Source organism: Ammospiza caudacuta, chromosome 18 (assembly GCF_027887145.1).
Source record: "Ammospiza caudacuta isolate bAmmCau1 chromosome 18, bAmmCau1.pri, whole genome shotgun sequence".
NCBI lineage: Eukaryota > Metazoa > Chordata > Aves > Passeriformes > Passerellidae > Ammospiza > Ammospiza caudacuta.
In genome coordinates this window covers 12,385,965-12,404,061 of record NC_080610.1, presented here as the reverse complement: position 1 = coordinate 12,404,061, position 18,097 = coordinate 12,385,965, and the positions used below count along the sequence as shown (strand labels likewise).

Below are 18,097 nucleotides of genomic sequence, written 5' to 3'. Positions count from 1 at the left end.
CCCTGTGAACAGGGAGAAATGAGTGCTTGGACTCTGCTCCATCCTCCCCTTTTCCCCCTCAGAGAAATCAATACATCAACAACAAGCACTGGACAGCTGCAATCCCTTCCACACAATCTGCAGCCACTCAGGCTTGTGTTACCTGCACGGGGCTTGGAGCAGGGTGGCTTCCAGCATGTTGGCTTTGCTGCTGGCCAGTTGGGGTGGCAGAAGGCTGAGGATGAGGAGGATGCGGGTGCAGGGTAGCATTAGGGTGGGCATACTGCTGAGCAAGTGAGCCAGTGGAAACTAGGATGAAAAAGAAGAATATTTAACACCAGGTACAGGACATGCACCTCTATCAAATCACCAGCTGCATTTGAAGATTTCACTACAACTCAGTCTGTAAATATATTCCCTCCCCCTTCTAAAAAAAAAAAAATATATTTATCTTGCAAATAGCTGATGATCTTACCTTGCTTTTGTGTAGTTTGGTTTGGCAGGAAAGTCTATAAACAACCATAATTAGACAGTTCATCTTCCCTAATTTGACAATGTAACAGATACTACATAGAGAAAAGCAGTATTTCATCTTTTGTTTTGTCAAACAGATCAAATTTATAATTTTCATACAATTTAGGATTTCCTGAGATATACTTTTCAAAGGTGTTATGAGCCATTTTTATTTCCACCATCCAAAAAAAATTCTTTGGCCTTATACCTGGCTAACCTCACCATGCTACTCTTCTGGAAATTGCTCACAGAACAGTCAGAGGGAAGCACAAACTCTGCCCTTGCACTCCAGAGTAAATAAACACATCACAGCTGACAAAACTGAGGCTGCTCAAGCATCAGATTTTTGCTGAAGCCACTTTCTTGTGCTAAAATAACCCGTTTTGCCTCTGCCCTCGAGGCCAATCTGTTCTGGATCACCACCATCCTGTGAGCTCCCCAACACTGCCATGGAATTCTTCATTCCTTGAACCAGAAGCAAATAAGGTACAAAATTCCCAAAAAGGAAGAAACTGAACAACAGAAAAGTTTTACCCCAGTGAAGCCACATCTGTTGCTACAGCTGTGCCAGTCTCCAACAACAAACACCCAGTTCCTTCTTGGATCCTGCTCTGTCCTGCTTCAAATGGGCCACACTAAATCCTATTTTTTTTTAATTTTTCAGGGAATCTCAGCAAGTATGAAAAGCCATAATGACAAGAAGTCTTCCTTTCAACACAAAGCATGCAATGCAAAGGCAGGACCCTCAAAATGAGGATGTTCCCCCTATTTTTTTAGGTCTTGTGCAACAAGCAAGCCTTGTCTGCAGCTACTTCTGTGTGTGACAACTCGTGTCAATCCCTCTGATGTCACAGCCTGAAAGACCAAGGAGAGTTTTGCTGACAAAGTGCTAAAAAAGCAAACAGCCAAAGAAAATTATCAGCCTGCTCCTCAATATTTCCTTCAACTGTTCCTTATTTGTTTTGGTGTCTTTTGGTGGTTCTGAAGTTAATTACTGATGAGTATCTACCAGGTTATATATAGATATATATATATTTTTTAATGAGGTTTGTATTATATAAGAACTTGATGGCCACTGCAGTTTTCCTCCAGTCTGGTTTGCTGTAAACCTTAAAAATCCAAGTTCTGACACATTCCAACTCACCAGAATACAGAGAGCCTGGATATTTTTGCCTAATTGAGGTTTTTCTCCCCTGTGCAGGTTCCTCCTTTAGAAAATAACTGCCTGCCACATTTAACTTAATCCCTGGCAAGCTCTATTAAATCTTCACTGAGCAAATGGCCTTGCAGTGATGAGCAGTTTCAGGCTATTAATGCAGATGAACTAAATTCCTGCAGCCTGGAGTTGATCCTAATGTTCTTATCCACATGTGCAAGCACAGTTGTGCACTCTGAGGCCTCCTGATTGAGAGGGGTTTCAAAAACACCTCAATATTTTCTAAGCACGCTGTCAAAGCCAGCAGGATCTTCTGCCACAGCATTTTGTTATGCTTTAAATACAAGTATTTTTGATTTTTTTTTTTTTGGTATCACTACTAAAATGTATTTTGCAGCAGCATCCCTGCCATGCTCCTACTTGACTTTCAGACATTTCTCCTCTGACAACACCAAAATTATCAATGCAACACTGATCATTTTTACAGTACCAAGTTTATGGCTTTCTACAGGAGGACAATTTCTCAACCTCATTATTGTACACACTCTGAAGAAGGCCAGAAATTATTATCTTTGTTAAAGCAATAGAAATAAATGGAAGGAGGGATTACTTGCTTGCCAAAGGGCAGCAATCCTGACTACAACTTAACTCCATTCAAGAGGCTTTAAAATGTATGTGAAATTTAATTCCAAGTTGTAAGATACTCAAGGCTTCCCACATCACTCGTTAAGAGCCCCCAAAATAATGTGGGACTCCATTAAACCATTTGTGCAATTCATCTTTTGGTTCTTTATGGCCAAGAGAATAATAAACTCAGTTGTTCTGAAGCAGATATTTCTGCAATAAAACTTCACAATAAGGAATTTCTCTCTTAAGACACCATTTAAACCAAGGAATAGCACCCCAAAGAACAGATATAAACCAGGGGGAGGATCAGGTTTTTGTCTTAGTGGCAGCTTTTCCAAAACCACCTAATATTTTATCCACAGCTTTGGATTTGAAGCACTGGATTTTTGTATACTGAAAATATTTAATTTTCAATTTCTCCTCTCCTTCGTTTTGTCTTTAGCAGGTCACCCTAATGGCCAAATTTATAAAGCTTAAAACCACTTCAGATGCTGCTGCAAATTATGTTTTAATAGTAATATTAAAAATGCTTTTCAAAAAATGTTATCCGGGCACTTCTTCACATCCTGGCCAGTCCCTGCACACAAACCAAGGACAACTCAGCAGGTCTGAAATGCATTCCCAGCTCAAAACCAGAGCTCAGACTCCAACTCCAGCAGTGTAAATGGCTTTTCATGTTTAGTTAGTGCAAGTAATTCCTGCCAAGCCAATGAAATCTCTGAGACCACCAGGGCTGTCAAAGGAGTCTTGTAAAAGTCATGAAAAATTCACCTGAACTAAAGCACTTTCCCTGGGATTTTTAAAAGGAATTTTTGCCTGCTCATCAAAACAGCTCACTACACAAATTAACAGCAAATAAGACAAGATATGAGGTGAAAAAAAAAAATCAAATAAAAGACCCATTATCCAACATTTCCCCCAGTTGTCAGTATTTTGGAGATTTTTCAAATGGCCACCTATTATCTGAGAATAAGCTCTAGGAAAGGACACACCTTGCTGCAAGTCACCTCAGCTCTCTCCAGCACAAATACACTGGGTTTCTGTGCCTTTATGCCTTAAATTCCTCTGCCTGGGCTGCCCTGCTTCACTTCTGCAGCTTTCTAATCAAATTGGCTCTAATGTGAGATATTTCACTGCACTGAGCCACACGGGGAGGGGAGGGACTCAGTCACGGGATGGGAGAAAAACATCACAGGGATTGAATTACTGAATGCAACCCTACAGAACTGCACCCCATTTCTGAGAGCAAACAAGAAGCAGTCAGCCACAGAAGCCACAGAAGGAGCTGAAATCAGAAGAGGTCAGAGCAGCAGAAATCAAGCAGAACTCCCAGCTACAAGGGAATATGTGAAACCACATCGTGGCATTTTGTAATTTTGTTTTTTTCCCTGGAATTTCAATGGTGCCAATGGTGGTCAGTGTTGGTCATGGCCCAAAGATGCACTGAAGAGCCTATTTTCAAGAACTGACCAGTGAACAAACCTCAAAACCATTACCAGAGCCAGTAAGATGGTGAGGATAACTACATTTAAAAGACCTGAATGGTAGGAAGCAAAGAAATAGCAAATGTTTCTTTCATCATACAAACATTTCAAGAAGTCATTTTACACAGGTAGAGTGGACTTGACTTCAAAGATATCCAAGAAAGGAATGAGGTGATTGAAGTAATTTCAGTGCACCAAACCAAGGGGCATGAACACAGCCCAGGGCAGCATCCTACAGCCCCCACACAGGCACAACCAGTGTGGCACAAGAAACACAGGAAACCTGCTCCAGAGGAGATTTTTTGGAGAACAAATGCTTTTTCTCACATCCCTCTTGCATGAGCTAATGCAAAAAAAAAAAAAAAAAACAAAAAAAAAAAAACAAAAAAAAAAAACCCAACCAGGAGAGTGCCTGGCATGGGCTGCACAGACTGACAGACAGACACAGCAACAAGTGCCACAGCAGGACAGGAGCAAGAACAGAAACAGTCTGAAACTGCAACTCCTCCTTTCCCATGTCCTGGGTGAGAGTTCATCCTGCAAACACACCCCTCAATCAAACCTCAGCTTCCTCAAAGCAGCTGCTGAACACCGGCAGGGCAGACAAGGCAGGATTTTGCAGCTTTCTGCCTTTCCTGGATGAGCTGGATCAGGCTGCTGTGTCCAGAGAGCACCAGATCCTGTCCCAGTGCCTCCAGTGATGCCACCACAGCCCCACCTGAGCCAGGGAATGGAACTGAGAAAGTCCCAAGGAGCCCTCATCTCATCCCTGTCACACAAGGATCACCACAAGTTGTTCCCAGCACTCCTTCAGTGGCATTTCTACAGAAAATTTCCTCCACCCCAGCTGCAGCTCGAGTTATTTCCTCCCAGGAGCTCAGAACTTGAGCCATGGCTTTCAAAAGGGATGACACCCAAGGTTGCTTCTCCTTTTAGGAAGCTGGGAACTCAGCAGGTGTAAAAATCCTGGTGGGCTCATGAAAGGGAGCAAGGCAGCTCCCACAGGTTTAAACAGAAGCTACAGAATCACAGAGTGGTTTGGGTGGGAAGGGACCTCCAAGATCATCCAGTGCCACCCCCTGTCATAGCAGGGACACCTTCCACCATCCCAGATGCTCCAAGCCCCATCCAGCCTGGCTTTGGACACCTCTGGGATGGAGCAGCCACAGCTCCTCTGGGCACCCTGTGCCAGGGCCTCAGCACCCTCACAGAGAAGGATTTCTAGAGCCCACTTCCAGCTGCACATGAAAATACTGGGTAGTGAAGTCAGAGATTATTCCATATTCAAAATAAATTTTTGAAGATTTTAACAACTTAGCTTCCTGTGATTATATAAATCTCCATTCCTGCCCACTGAGAGGAACCTTCCTGCGTTTTCCACATCCTGGTTTGGTGCAAGGAAACTTGTTCCCTCAACAGGTCCCATTCCTTTAACATGTGGTTCTTTAGAAAGTGCTTTTCTGTACAATCAAAATTAGTACAAAAAACCCAACTCACTGGCAAAGTAGAAAGAAGGGCCTGTCTCCTTGCTGTATGGTATTTTGGGACATGCTGAATTTGGGAAATAGAAAGGTAAATTAGCCTCTTGCCACGTGCATACTTCCCATCTTCTGGAAAGGTCAGTGTCAGTTTTAATATTTTTTTAATTCTTTTTTGAAGACTCTAGAACCATGCAGATATTTTTATTCACTTAGCTGCTATTAGAGCTACATATTTTGTTTTACAAATGAGTGGAGATGAAACACAAGTCTGAGTAAGCCTTCCTTAACTCTGACACTGAGGTCTGCAGTTCTTCATTAACACAAAAAGAAACTTAATGTCAATTCATGGTCTGTTACTGTCCACTGTAACAAGAAGGTTAAAATGCAATTAACACTAGAGCAGAAACTGGCCCTTGCTTTTTCAGCTATAGCACTGCCATTCTGAACAGTTCCAAGACAATTTTGGTGACTGGTTCACTCTTAGTCCCTGGAGAATCCTCTGAAGTTTATATTATATCCACCATTGTACTACCAGGGGAATAGAATTTACTCTACTGCTGAGACAGAAACCAGATAAAGTTAGAGACAACACCACACCAGTAAAACATAGCACAAGGGGAAAAGGGAAGGGAGAACAGGGACAGGAATGAGAGCACAAAAAACAGGAAATGCATCTGTGTAAAACCAAGGTCTGGTTTTACACAAGTTCTTAAACACAAAAGTTGAGTTTTTCAGAGGACTCCAATTATCTGGAAACAAATCAGCCACACAGAAAACTACCACAAGTTCGTTGTCACAGGAATGGACAGATCCACCCTCTACTTGGTAACCAAATTCTCTACCAGCAGCAGAAGCCTGGCCTGGGCTTTGTGTGACACAGGAGCCAAACTGGGACCGTGGCCAGCAAACTCCAGCAGCCCAAGGACAGGACTGGGAGGCCACCCCGAGCCAGAGCTGCCAGACAGATACAGAACCTCCCGAACCCAAGGTGCAGCTGAGCAGGGGAAGGATGACACCTCCAGGTGGGCTGGGTGTCACATTTCCAGGTAAAGGTGTCACATCTCAAACTCTCCTGGACATGGTGGCTCCGCAGCTGAAGTGTCACAGACGTTGTTATCGTCTGGCTGGGATGAAAGTTGTTTGGACTTTGTCCTTCCCCATTTTGAGGGGAAAACCCCAGAGATCTGAACACTCCTCTGTCCTGTCTTTGGCTGGGGTTACTGGGACCATGCAGCTCTGCTTCTCTCTCTTGGCAACAGCGGGGTTGCGACACCGTGAACTGGCAAGGAAATCCCAGAAGTGCAGGAATATCCCCTTAAACAGCATCAGACAAAAGTACTTTTCTTTAAAATGGAAGAGTGCTTATCACCAAGTGTAGCTCACTGCATGTAATTTGGATTCAGCTATCTCTTCACAAGACAGGAAGGAAAACAACCCCAAAATTCTGGCAGTGAGGGTGGCTCCCTTAAATCAACAGGATTTTCTCTTGGCTGTCAGGCTGTTACTATTTGCCACAGATTTTCAACTCGTCCCAAACCATTAGTGAAGGTGGAGTTTCAGATCTTACCAGAAAACATTTCACACCTTAGGAACACTTGATAAGCAGTTTCCCCCCAACCCCCAGGTCTCAGCACAGTAGTTCTTGCAGACATCTTCTCTCTACCACATATGCAGGAGAAAAACTGAGTGAATTTTGCAGGAATAACTCAAAGCAAGCACCAGTACCTTCAAGGGTTAAAAGGGCAGCGTGGCCCCACTGAATCCTGATATCAGTGCTAAAATTAAGTAATAATGTATCTTTTAAAAATCAGATAGCAATTTTTAAGAGCCAAAAAGGAAATTGTTTGAGCAAAATCAAAAGCAGCAGCGGTGGTTGTTTCTCAGGAAGTTGTAATTCTGTACTTTCAAATTATTTTTTAAGAGAGGACCAGAATCAAAGTGCACAGGTATATTTAGTTCAAATGTGGGTAAACTTAAGATTCCAATAGACAGCACATAAGTTATGGGTATTTTCTCATAGTCACTCAGTCAGGTGTGAACAATTCCAGCATGATGTTCTTTAGCTCCATGAGCAGCTCAGATTGGTCACCTCTGGCATTCCTGCCTTTCCCCACACATGGATAAATGGAAGCTGAAGTGGACACAATACAGCTGGACACACTTTGAGGAAGCACAGTCTATCTGGGCCAGGTCTTCAGGCACTCAGCACATGCAAGCCTTGCAAAAATGTGAATTGAGAGGCTGCTGCAGAACATCAGGAGTCATTCCATGTGTCACTGTCACCTTGGAAGGTGAAGGGTACATTTGAGACAGTTCATGCTCACTGAACACGTCTGCACAGGGGCAAGAACACACCCTTAAAAAAGGTCTGTCACGTGGAGTTCATGATCCTCTTGGGTTCAGTGGTTTCAGTAAGAAAAATTTCAAGCACTCCATCATTTACTGGAAGGTGGGAGAATATTTAGAAGAGTCACCAAGCAGCTACTTGAAAGAACACAGGAGGACAGGCCATTTCTGTTAAATTAGGTGCTCTTGGGAAAGTAATATTTAATTACATGGCAGGAAATACCAAAGAATTCTCAAGTTTGACCCAACTTAGTTGTTTGCACTGGCAGGTAGTCACATATCTACAACAGACAAGCTGCAAAACCAACACAAAATGAGATCTAACAGTTGTAAGTTAGAATATCAGTGAAAAAAACCTATACAGACATCTGATCAAAGCCAAGCAAGGCAACAGGCTTGTACTGCAGAACCCACTGATCACAGAAGATAAGGATGGTGCACAATGGGAAATTGCTAGAAAGTCACATGCAACCATTCTGAATCAAATCTCAGATTATCTCATGTTTGGTTTTATTTTAATTAGAATTTGAGAGGAGGGTTTTCACCAATAAAGGTCTGAAAGCCTTTGATCATTCTCTTTATCGGAATTCTATTTAATCTAATGAAAAAGCAAACAGAAGATCTGTTTACATGGACACCTCAAGCACAAGAGTTGAAAAGATCAAAGTAATACAATTAGCAAGGACCTGTGAGAGAAAGATTAATCTCTACAAGTAACTTCCATTTCAGCTTCAGCACAAATGAGCTCAAATGTTCTTCCTCTGAGCATCAAAATAAGTTATTTTTGTTTCTTAACTCTGTTACCACACCACTGCAGAGAGCTGACAAGATGTTTTCAGACGGGTAAGACACCTCTTAAAATCAGAATTAATTTCCCACTAAACTCCAGATTCTCTGTAAGTTTTCATGACATGTCATGGACTTCCATTAAGTAGCAGTGTAAAACTAAGCACCCGAAAACATACAAAGATGTCTAAAGGTACAGAAAATCTTTTATTAGAATCTAAGTCAATAATATATGTGACCCAATAAAACTTCTCCTCAGATGCTATAACAAGTATTGAAATGCCATGTTTTCAAGAGACCATCTGCTGTTTTGACATTTTATGACAATTTCCAAGCCTTAAACAACCTTGACTCTACCTCTTTCAACAGCATATTTTGCAGTGAGCTCTTTTTCCTCCAAACTGGGCCTTGATTTATCATACATTTATAATGCTTTAGAAAGTTCTTGCACATTTTACTTTTGTCACAAGGTAACCCACATTTTCAGCACTTCACTGTGAGTGAAAAATGCCCATCTGATAATGCTAGAGACTAATTGTCCAAGTGAGAGCAGTACATGAGCTGTTGCATTTACTTATTCTTGACTTACCAAATGAGAAAGGTAAGCAACACATGGTTTATTTTGCTTAAACAGCAGTGTTCATACTGTTAATAATGCCAGTAGTATCATAAAGACAGCATTTCACTAGTTGCCAGAACTAAAGTCAAGTTTGAAACTGAGGTCATAACCTTGCAATAAAACAAGTACTAATTATAATCAAGGAACAAACAAGGGATGATGTATCAAGAGCATCAAGAGAACTTGAACAAACTTCTTTCAGCAGATATTCTTTAGCAGCTCCCAGGTTGAAATCTCATCTTGGTCACTGGCATCCTACCGAAATCAGCACACTTGAGTTTTCATTTGAACCAGCTGGCTCAGTTTTCAAATGCTCTGCTCATCATCATCATCATCATCATTTTATGAAATATAAACCACATCTACTGAGATACCCACGTTGGAAGGCTGAGATTAAATACATCCCCTGCACAAGGTAAGGACTTAAAAAGTTACATATAACACAAAACGTTTCCTACCATACATAGCATGTGTCTGTTCATGCGCACCGTACTGTGTTGCAGAGGAAGATACTAAACCCGGCTGTGCGTGTGCTGGTGGGGCCATCATCCTAGCGTTGCCCTGTATTACAGGGCTATAAACATGAGGATGCTGCAGGCAGAACAAAGGAAAAACCACACAGTTAATTGGGTTAACAATTAACTCCAAAGAAATTTTTGTCATTTAAACAGTCGGGATTGAAGGGCGGCAGCTCGGCCTTGCTCAAAGCAGAGCGAGCTGAGGATTTCACTGTTGTGATTTCACTGTTGTGATTTCACACTGCTGGGATTGTCCCAATTGTTTCCAAAATTTAAGGGCTAGAAACTGACAGCAATCATTGGCATGTCCAATTTTTGCCTCTCTAATAATGCATTAAGCTTATACATTTATCCAATTACACACGTAGATTGAATAGCCTTTGAAGTAAGAGCAGTCCACCAAGTTAAGCTATTTTTAGAACACTTAACCAGAAGATGTGCTGGCCATGACCTAAAGAAACTCTTCAAAGAGCTAAAAAACCATATCAATAATAAATGCCAACTTGTAAACTGACCTTAAAATTCGTTAGGACATTAAAATTCATTAGGACCTTAAAATTTGTTACAGGCTTTGAAGCACATTCCAAGATCACCACGTGTGCTCCAGAACACAGAAACTCTTCAGGGTGACTCAGGACTGGACACAAGGGGGTTATTTAGCTCTGAACCACTTCATTATTTGTGCTTGGATTGATGAGGAGCATGGAAAGGACTCTTACCTGAGATTGGTAGTGTGGCACATGCTGCACAAGAGGCTGATTAGGAAACTGTTGGGGGCTATATGCAACATATTGTGTAGAGTAAGCAGGTGGAGTAGCTACAATTGGAGGGCCTGCTGCTGAGGCAGGATGCATCATGGTGCTCTGGTGGTGTTGGTCTTGCCGCTGCTGGGGCATATTTGGTACTGCAAAACAAAGATTGTCTCATGTAAGAAAGACAGATTAAAAATTAAACCTTTCTGAAAGGTTCTACGTTATAAAAATGTTACTGGGACCATGTGGAATATCCTCACCCCACACCTTTAGCCATGGGTTAGAGCTCTGTTAAAAATGAAGAAGAATTTCTCCAGGAAACACATGATTTTATCACTGCCTTTGGGCTGGACATACACAGCCACAAACCCAGCCCTGCCTTTTTTGTGAAGGAGAGAAAGACTGACCAGAATCAGAAGTGGAAGAGAAAGGTTATATCAGGACTCCTACATTAACCAATTAATCCTGCCCCCTTTAAAAGGCTTTTTCACCTTCTATGAGAACAACTCAGCCACTGTTCCATCAGCTGGAAATCTGATACTTTATGTTAAAATGACTTGTGCTTATGGCTGAGGAGAGCACAATAAAGGTCTCCACCCAGCCACAACTCAAGGTTTTCACATCTTTTGAGCTCTGTGCTACCCCTCAGGGCAGCAGAAAGCAAATTTTACGTCACAGACAACACTGAGGGAGATAAAATCTATAAGGAGTAGGAATAATTAAGAAGGAAGAAAGATGAAAAAAGCAGAGCAGTGTGGGATCACTTGAGCTGTCATGGGAAGGTGACACCCAACTCACTTGGAACAAACTAATTCAGTCTATAAAGCACAGGCATGGGAGCTCCAGGAGAGCTCCAGCTTCCTGCAACTATTAACTGAGCTACCTCAAGCTCCTCTAAACTCCACTGCAGGGGCAACCTCTTAGGGAGAGGAGAAGGAAATGTTGAAAACATCCGTAAATTCACTCGATGATTTTATTTACACTGCAGATCAACAACAGAAAGAAGTAAATACAGGAGGCAACTTGAACTGAGTAAAGGCACAGAGCTGCAACCCAGGCAGCTCCCACAGGGCTGTGCTGCACACAGATGGATATGCAGGAAATATTGGAACTTTAAAAGGAACTCAGAATTGGAGGTGCCGCACCCAGCAAGGGAGCCCTCAGCAATGTATTTCTGATTAAAACAGTGTTACTAACCAGGAGATTTCACGGTGAGGCCACAGTGAAGTCACTGTGTTTTAACACAGAAATACATTGCAGGGTTTTGTCTCCCCTAGGCTGATAAAGGCCCCTTGTTTGTTTCTGACCAGCAGGAAACAATTTCCTCCTGCAGTGCCTGGAGCTGCAGCGCTGCTGTCCTGCAGCATTGCTGCCACTGCAGAAGCATTCACTGGGCACAGTTACAGCCCTGGAACAGCAGCACAAGAACAAGAGCAGCACTTTCTGCTCCATCACTGCCCTGCCCAGCTCAGGGAACACCCCACCACCCACCATGACTGCACAGCCACGGGTGTCACTTAAAAACGTGGCATTGTCATTGTTAGTCCAGCTGCTCAGTCACTGGTGCAGCAGGAATGAACAAGAACAAACTGGAACCAGCTCTTTCCAGAGAGCAGCACAGCAAACTCTTTCTGGAGAAATAGTGACTCTGCATCTTGTTAAAAACCCTTCTATAAAGCACCAACTGGGGCACTGCTGCAAACCAGTACAGAAAACCAGCAGAGAAATTCCCTTTAAACAAACCTGTGATTTTTATGAAATACAGGAGATGATCAGCTCACCCTAATGCTCCAAGTAACAGAGATGTTTTCCTGTTTGTCAAATCAGATTCCAAACCAAGCAACCCCCCATTACTCAAACCTGGCATGTTTTAGCTGAATTAGTTTATCTACAAATCCATTAGTATTTCCACTTACTTCCCTTTAATAAAAATAGCATTTAAAATATTGATTGAAACCAAATTGCCATGGATTAGAAAACACACAAACATTTGTCATTTAGCCATGCTGCATGCAGACTGAGAACCAAACAGGCAGTATTATTCTCACCTTTACCTGCTCTATATGTCTTGGCTTGGTTCACTGGCATGGGCGTCATGGGAATAGGATACAAAGGCTGAAACAGAACAAGTTGAAGGTATGATATTCCTTTAAAAACTCATTGTGTGCTAGGATGGGGGCCCCACTCAGCTTTGATGTGTTCTGCTACAGGGTTTAGTGAACTCTGTCTAACCTATGAGATTTTCTTGGATCAGTGACATTGAGTCTGCACGGACACACAACTCAGACCAGATGGTCGGCAACAACCAGCCCAGGAATGCTACTGCTGCTACTGCAGGCACTGGGCTCTCCCTGACAGCCTCACAGCAGCTTTTTGGTATAAAGCTGACTCAGGAGAGGGTTAGGATGAAATATCAGAGAAAGGTTCTTCCCCCAGACGGTGCTGGGGCACTGAAAGGCTCCCCAGGGAATGGGAACAGCCCTGAGGCTGCCAGAGCTCTAGGAGAGGTTGAACAACGCTCTCAGGGACAGGGGGGATTGTTGGGGTGTCTGTGCAGAGCCAGGAGTTGGGATGAAGATCCTTGTGGGTCCCCTCCACCCCTGGATATTCCATAATGGAGCTAAATTTGAAATCCCAGTGATCCCTACAACAACCAGGGGGACACAGCTGGAACAAAGAAACAGTTGCAGAGTGAGAGACTATGCTTGGAGAACTGGGAGGAAACCTGCACAGATCCACAATAAACGTGGGCTGCTGCCATTTACAAGTGTTTGGAAGTATTTGAACATCCAGACTGGGGGAGCACTGGGAAAAGTCAGTATTTACACAGTCAAAATTTAACAACAACATGATTTATATTTACAAGAGCAATACAAGCTGCACTATTTCACTGCTTTAACTCCCAGCTCCCAAGCTGCAACAAACTGATCTTTAAAGTCCTTCCCAACCCATTCTATGACTCCTAAGCCCTGCTCAGCTTCCTGAGGATCTCAGTGAAGTGTTGAGGAGTTTGCAGCACTTTACCTGCACGCCTGGACTCACTGGAACTGGGTACATCATATTTGGTGCAAAACAAACAGGCTGTGTGTACACGGGGGTTGGCTGCTGATGCCCCACCATGGAGGGGCTGGGCTGAGCTTGAGGACGAGGGGAGGTTGGTGTAGTAGAAGGTTTCGGCTGCAAACAGAGGTGAGCAATGGATATGGCAGGGTTAGTTTGAGTATCCTCCAAAAAAAAGGTTGGTTCAATAAAGATCTACTCAAAGGCATTGATAAATAGCAGCAAATCACTTACTTGAGCAAAAGATCGAGGGTTGAACTCTTTAGCATTGGGATTAAGTGTTGATTTTCTAACTTGCCTAAACATAAAGAACAAAAAATTCAGTTGGGCATTATTCTTTTACAGGAGTATCTGCAATTAATCATTTAAGAAACACCTCATTTCCACCTGTGAGTCACATTTCTGAGAAGTCAAACACCTCATGGCATGCAAAAAGCCACTCTCCTTGAGGGACTTACTACAACTAACCACAAAAGTTTTCCAGTTGATACCACAGCTCATGTGAGCCAGGAAAACATTGAAATAAGCTCTTAGATGTGAACTAGGCATCAACAGGAGCAGAGCTCTGCACTGAGTCAGGAGATGACTTTCAGGGCAGTCCCTTCCCCTGTTGCTCCTCCTGTGTCACAGCACCTAGAGCCAGGAATGTGTCACCCAGCCATGACTTCTACACAAGGTCTGCTGTTAATAAAGATGTGCTTTTCCCAAAAGGCATGGTTACTCACTCTGAAGTATCCTTCTTCTCCTCTTTATCCTCTTTGTCTTGTTTACTTCCAGGCCCAGATGTCTGCACACCTTGGGAGGTGACCTCAGGCCCTCGCTTTTGCTCAGAGCTGTTACTCATGGAAGGAGAAATACTGGGACTGTTGGGTTTGCTACTGCCACCACTGGAGTTGGTGTTACTGCCAGCTTCTATGATAGATTCTTTAGGGGTGGATTCTGTCTTTTCTTTAACTACATCTCTTGATTTTTCACCTTCTCTGGTTTTGTTTAGCAGCTGATCCACTGCATCTGAAGAGGAACTGGACTGTAACTGAAAAAACCCAAGGGATATATTCAGTAAATTGATACAAAACTCAGGAGAGACCATCTAATGCTGTCACATACACAGAGTAAAACACAGTCCCACAAGGGAAATGACCTTTCAAAACACTCATTTCCATTTCTACATGGAAAGAAATCCATGGGCACTGAGAATGTTTAAGCTGGCACTGTGTAAGGAGCTGCTGAGCCACTCAAGTGACCTGTATGTTGATTAATGAGTGACAGGAAAGCTCCAGACAACCCTCTGGACTCATCCCCTGAGTGATTTAACAGCACCACTTGAAAAGCTAACCTGATTTAATAAACCCTTATAACCAGGAAATAAGTCATATGAATTCATCTTCAATTTTCCTCTGCAAAACTCTTCATTTAATTTTGCAACAGCTCCTCCATATGGAGTGTGAGATAATTATTTGTGCCTAATGATCAAACAGGTTTCAAGTCCTGTTTTCAGTGCAGTCAATATTCACATTTATGTGCATTAGGCAATTGTACAAACAAGAGTCAGCATTGATTTTACAATACATAACATGAATTCTTACAGATATTTTCATACATTAGGCAAAAGCATAAAGACCTGTTAACATGGGCAGTGTGTTCAATTCATTAAAATAATCTGGATGCACATGAGAATGATGACACCATTAACAGAGACAAACTTACCCTAAAGTCATTCTTAAATTTCTTTAAATCATCAATCTGTTTTCTATGCTCTGAAACAATTGGAGAGACACCTGCCAAACACAAGATCAACATTGTCCAAGCATTCCTAACACAAATTTTATACACATCACTAAGTTTGCAGAAATGTAATGGTTTTGCAGATATAAAAATGAAATCCAGCCCCTTATTTTGGGTTTTAATTTGGTAGAATCCAATGACCTATGTGTGTGAGCACACAGAAATTCTCTGTGAAAGCAGAGCATTACATAACTGATTTATCTTTAGTTCTCATGCACCACACCAAGGCAGAAGCCCCGAGGTGCAGGGACTGCAGAACTCACTGAACACAAAGAACATGCAACAAAAGCCCCAGCCCAGCCTGTGCCAGCATTTCAAAACACACCAAGCGAAGGAGAAACACTGACCAAGGTGAGTTTTATGGCTGGACTCATCCTAAAGGTCTCTCCAATGAGAGAATGAATTAATCTGGCTCTCAGTTTAACAACATGAAAAGATTGGGGTTTTTTTTTTTTGAGAACTGAATGAACAAACAGCTCTACAGAGACAAACAAATGTGAGGCATAATAGGAAAAGCACAGTTAGAAAAGCTCTGCTGACCACGATGCTCAGAAGTATTGTGAGCACAGCTCTAAGCAGAAACATATTCAGTCCAAAGGCAGCTAAAAAGCAGCTCTGTGAGCAGGGGAAAGAAAGGAGGAAAAAAAAGAAAAAAAACAAGTGAAATCACACCATCCACATGAGCATCTCTACATTTGGTGTTGATGGAATGAGTCACAAACAACATTTCAAAGTGCCACTTCACAACTGCATGACCAAATTTCACTGTAGAACACCAGACTGCCTCCAAGCCTTCCTTAAAATGCCAACTAAAGCAGCCAGGAGAGCAGGTTTAGTGTGCACAATGCCTACATCACTCCAGTACATGAAAGCTTTGGATACAAACCTTTGTTTTCAGGTTTAGAAAAACTAGGAGAAGTCTCACTTGGCTTTATATTCTCCTTGTTTCCAGTTGCAGAATTTTGCCTCTGGTCCTGAAGCCTTGTATCTTTAGCTGGAAAAGAAATTGCCAAAGTTATTCTTTTACACACAACTCCAACTGACCAAAGAGAGAAGACAAGAGAGAAATGGGAGAGATTTAACCATTTTTAGCTTGAAAAACCTTTTAAAAGGTTAAAAAACCTTAAAACCTTTACACATTTTCTGCTACCAAGTTGGTGCCTGGAGGATCACCCTCCCTCATCCTCCTTCCCCACCCCACTGTCTAATGAAAAAAACCCAATTAAACTCATCCCTCTCATCATACACAAAACCTTAACCACACTGAACAAACTATAAACTTAGAGCCAATTATTTTCAGCAGTCCAAGCTCTTCATACAGAATGCTACAAAGACTTGAGAGTTCTTAGATATTTGACTGTGCTCCTGAATGTTTTTTTTTCCCCATTCCTTCTGCTGTGCTTGAAACCAGTTGCCTGTGTTTTCTTTGAATTAAAAAAGAGGCAAAAATTCAGTTTGGAAAAAGAAATCCTCTTTAAAAAATTAAGAAAAAAAAATTAAATATTAAAAAAATTAAGTCAGACACCTATAAACCCATATTCCTTAAGGGCATAAGAAACTAAACATAGAGTCAAAAAGCCTCTCTCCAACCTTAATTTAAAGCTGGAGAAATGGGAACTCACAGTAAAATTCAATGTATCCCAAGTTTTCCTGTGATTCAGCAAGCAGCTGTGCTCCTGCCTGGGGGGCACATTTCTTGTCAGGAATTAGGGAAATGCAAAAATTGCATTTGCAAGGCAGTGAGGGGCACTTACCTTCATTGGAGGGGGTGACTGCTCTGTTGGATGCAGGGCTGGCAGGTGTAGGAGAGGCAGCTGGAACAGGCATGGCAACAGATTCAGTGGGAATTGTACCAGGCTGAGGAGAAGGCAGAGCTGGTCCCATGGGAGTGCTGCTCTGCCTTGGAGACCTAGGCCTGTGTGTTTTAGGGGATAATCTTGGAACTAGAAACAAACAGGAAAAAGCAGTTATAGGATGAGCTTCCCCATCTGCTCAGCAGTTTGTTTTAGTTTTAAAAATGGCTACAAAACATGCTTTGAAATACTTGGTGAGATATTATGTGGTAACTGAGAACCTGTTTACCTTTCAGGCACATCTCCTAGTTCTTTACAGCACAGCATTTCATAGAGAATGGGGTGATTTCTCTGCAGATTGTCCCCCAAAATTTATCCCTGCCCTCTAATTCCAGCAAGAATCTGCAAAATGCTTCCCCAAATCCCCAGCAGTGCAACTACACCAGCTCACATTAACCCAGTTTCAGGCAGAACACAAAAGGTGGTCAGGTCTCCACACAAAGAGATGTAAAATATTTTTTAAGAGGGCTGAAAAAACACATCCATTTTACAGTGTCCTCTCTTGGAGGTTTGCCAGCTGGAAAAAAAACAACACAGCCTATTGAAAAAAGAGAGGTTTTAGGTATATTTTTGCCCCCGTGTTAAAGCAGCAAGGAAAGTTGGGTATTCTTTGGACAGCAAATTGTAGCTCCTGCTTCCTGCTCATCCCACTTGTGCTTTTTGTCATATATTAACTCCCAGTGAGTGAGCAGACAGGCAGGTAAGTGGTTTAACAGTCCTACTTGCATGTTAATAATATATAAACAGGGAAGGTAAATCACAAATAATGCCACAATAGAAGAGTTGAAGTTTTTTCCACAAGACAACAAGCCTATGTGGGTCTAATTTATACCTTCTTTCTGAGAAATGTGTTCTCTATGCTCCTCTAGAATCCTGCACTGCTAAAAATACCCAAAAAGGACCAAACTGTTGCTCTCTTGCCCTCAAGGAAACACTCAGCTCCTGACAGCCCACCAGAACATGGCCTCAACTCAAGAGCTCCAGACTAGACCTGTGGCACAAGACTGAGCTTTAAGTCAAATATTAAAAAAAAAAAAATATTAACAGATTAAAAATAACACTCACTATAACTGCTCCTACAGCAGCCAAGAACAGCATCACCACTTCAAATCCATGTAAATTTTAAAGGAGAAGTACA

At 42.2% G+C, this 18,097-nt stretch overlaps 1 protein-coding gene across 13 annotated transcripts in view; it reads right to left on the bottom strand.

The window, feature by feature from the left end:
- Nucleotides 1–18,097, bottom strand: part of ATXN2 (ataxin 2) — a 49,733-nt gene that overhangs the window by 6,261 nt on the left and 25,375 nt on the right. For 7 of the 13 annotated variants that reach the window (XM_058816929.1, XM_058816933.1, XM_058816934.1 and 4 more), the window contains 10 exons: nt 16,861–17,049; nt 15,993–16,100; nt 15,029–15,099; nt 14,047–14,354; nt 13,556–13,619; nt 13,286–13,438; nt 12,310–12,376; nt 10,229–10,413; nt 9,450–9,582; nt 143–288 (listed from right to left, as the gene is read on the bottom strand). In XM_058816929.1, coding sequence (XP_058672912.1) covers nt 143–288; nt 9,450–9,582; nt 10,229–10,413; nt 12,310–12,376; nt 13,286–13,438; nt 13,556–13,619; nt 14,047–14,354; nt 15,029–15,099; nt 15,993–16,100; nt 16,861–17,049 — 1,424 coding nt within the window. The remainder of the gene's footprint in view (nt 1–142; nt 289–9,449; nt 9,583–10,228; nt 10,414–12,309; nt 12,377–13,285; nt 13,439–13,555; nt 13,620–14,046; nt 14,355–15,028; nt 15,100–15,992; nt 16,101–16,860; nt 17,050–18,097) is intronic. The other 6 variants (XM_058816935.1, XM_058816936.1, XM_058816941.1 and 3 more) reach the window with 2 other exon arrangements.